Source organism: Caenorhabditis briggsae (assembly GCF_000004555.2).
Source record: "Caenorhabditis briggsae complete genome, chrV, whole genome shotgun sequence".
In the NCBI taxonomy this organism is placed as follows: domain Eukaryota; kingdom Metazoa; phylum Nematoda; class Chromadorea; order Rhabditida; family Rhabditidae; genus Caenorhabditis; species Caenorhabditis briggsae.
In genome coordinates, this window is record NC_013488.2 from 2,794,309 (window position 1) to 2,795,104 (window position 796).

General features: G+C 36.6%; 1 protein-coding gene across 1 annotated transcript in view; it reads right to left on the reverse strand.

Moving 5' to 3' along the window:
• The window catches only part of CBG23685, a gene marked incomplete at both ends in the record, with an annotated part of 6,200 nt that extends 5,912 nt beyond the window's left edge, over positions 1-288 (reverse strand). Inside the window, 2 exons of the mRNA XM_045236736.1 lie at positions 1-98; positions 286-288. The exon at positions 1-98 is cut by the window's left edge and continues 55 nt beyond it. Coding sequence (XP_045091138.1) covers positions 1-98; positions 286-288 — 101 coding nt within the window. The remainder of the gene's footprint in view (positions 99-285) is intronic.
• Positions 289-796: the final 508 nt, after the last annotated feature.

Here is a 796-nt window from a genome sequence, read left to right on the forward strand (position 1 = left end):
CCCCCCCCCCCCCCCCCCGAGAGGAGTTTGGAAAAATAGAAGGGCCCTGTAATAGAAGGGCCCTCGTAATAGAAGGGCCCCATGTAAAGAAGGACCCCCTTCAAAATAGTCATGAAATAAAAAAATTTCCGCACTTTTTTAATGAAAAATGTTCCGGGAATTCTAAAATTTAATAGAAATCTGTTGGAAAACAACTTTTTTGCTCAAAAACTTAATTAATTTTGGTGAAATTGACAGATTTTCATGACTTTTGAACGAAAATTCGCCTAAATTTGATTCAAGTACCATTTTTTAGAATCCAAGATTTTCCAACAAAAAAAAGTCTTATACCTGCTCAACGAACAACGAAAAAGGAGACGAACTCTTTTTTTTTCATTGCTCAGCTTTGTGGAAAAAAGGGGAAATGGTGTCGTACTATTGTTCAAAGAGTACACACACACACATCATGAAAAGGAAGGTCCTTCTCGAAGAAAAGGGGAACAGAATGGAGATGAAAAAGAGGAGAAATTTTGCTGGTTTCCATGGAGACCAGCAAAATAAGAGGACGAGGAGGCAAAAACCAAAGTTTTTTCGTTTCCCATGAGTACTAGGGAGACTCTCCCTGGCGTGTGTAATGGATTGCGTGTCAAATTATTAATGTGTATATCTAGAAGGGGGGGGGGGTGAATCTCAAACTTTATAGGATCTTTATTACTGGTACTCTTTTTTTGACTTGAATGAATTTTTAAACGATTTTTCTGAAAATTAGAAATGATTTTCTAGATCTGGGTCTATTCTATTTTTTATATTTATTTTG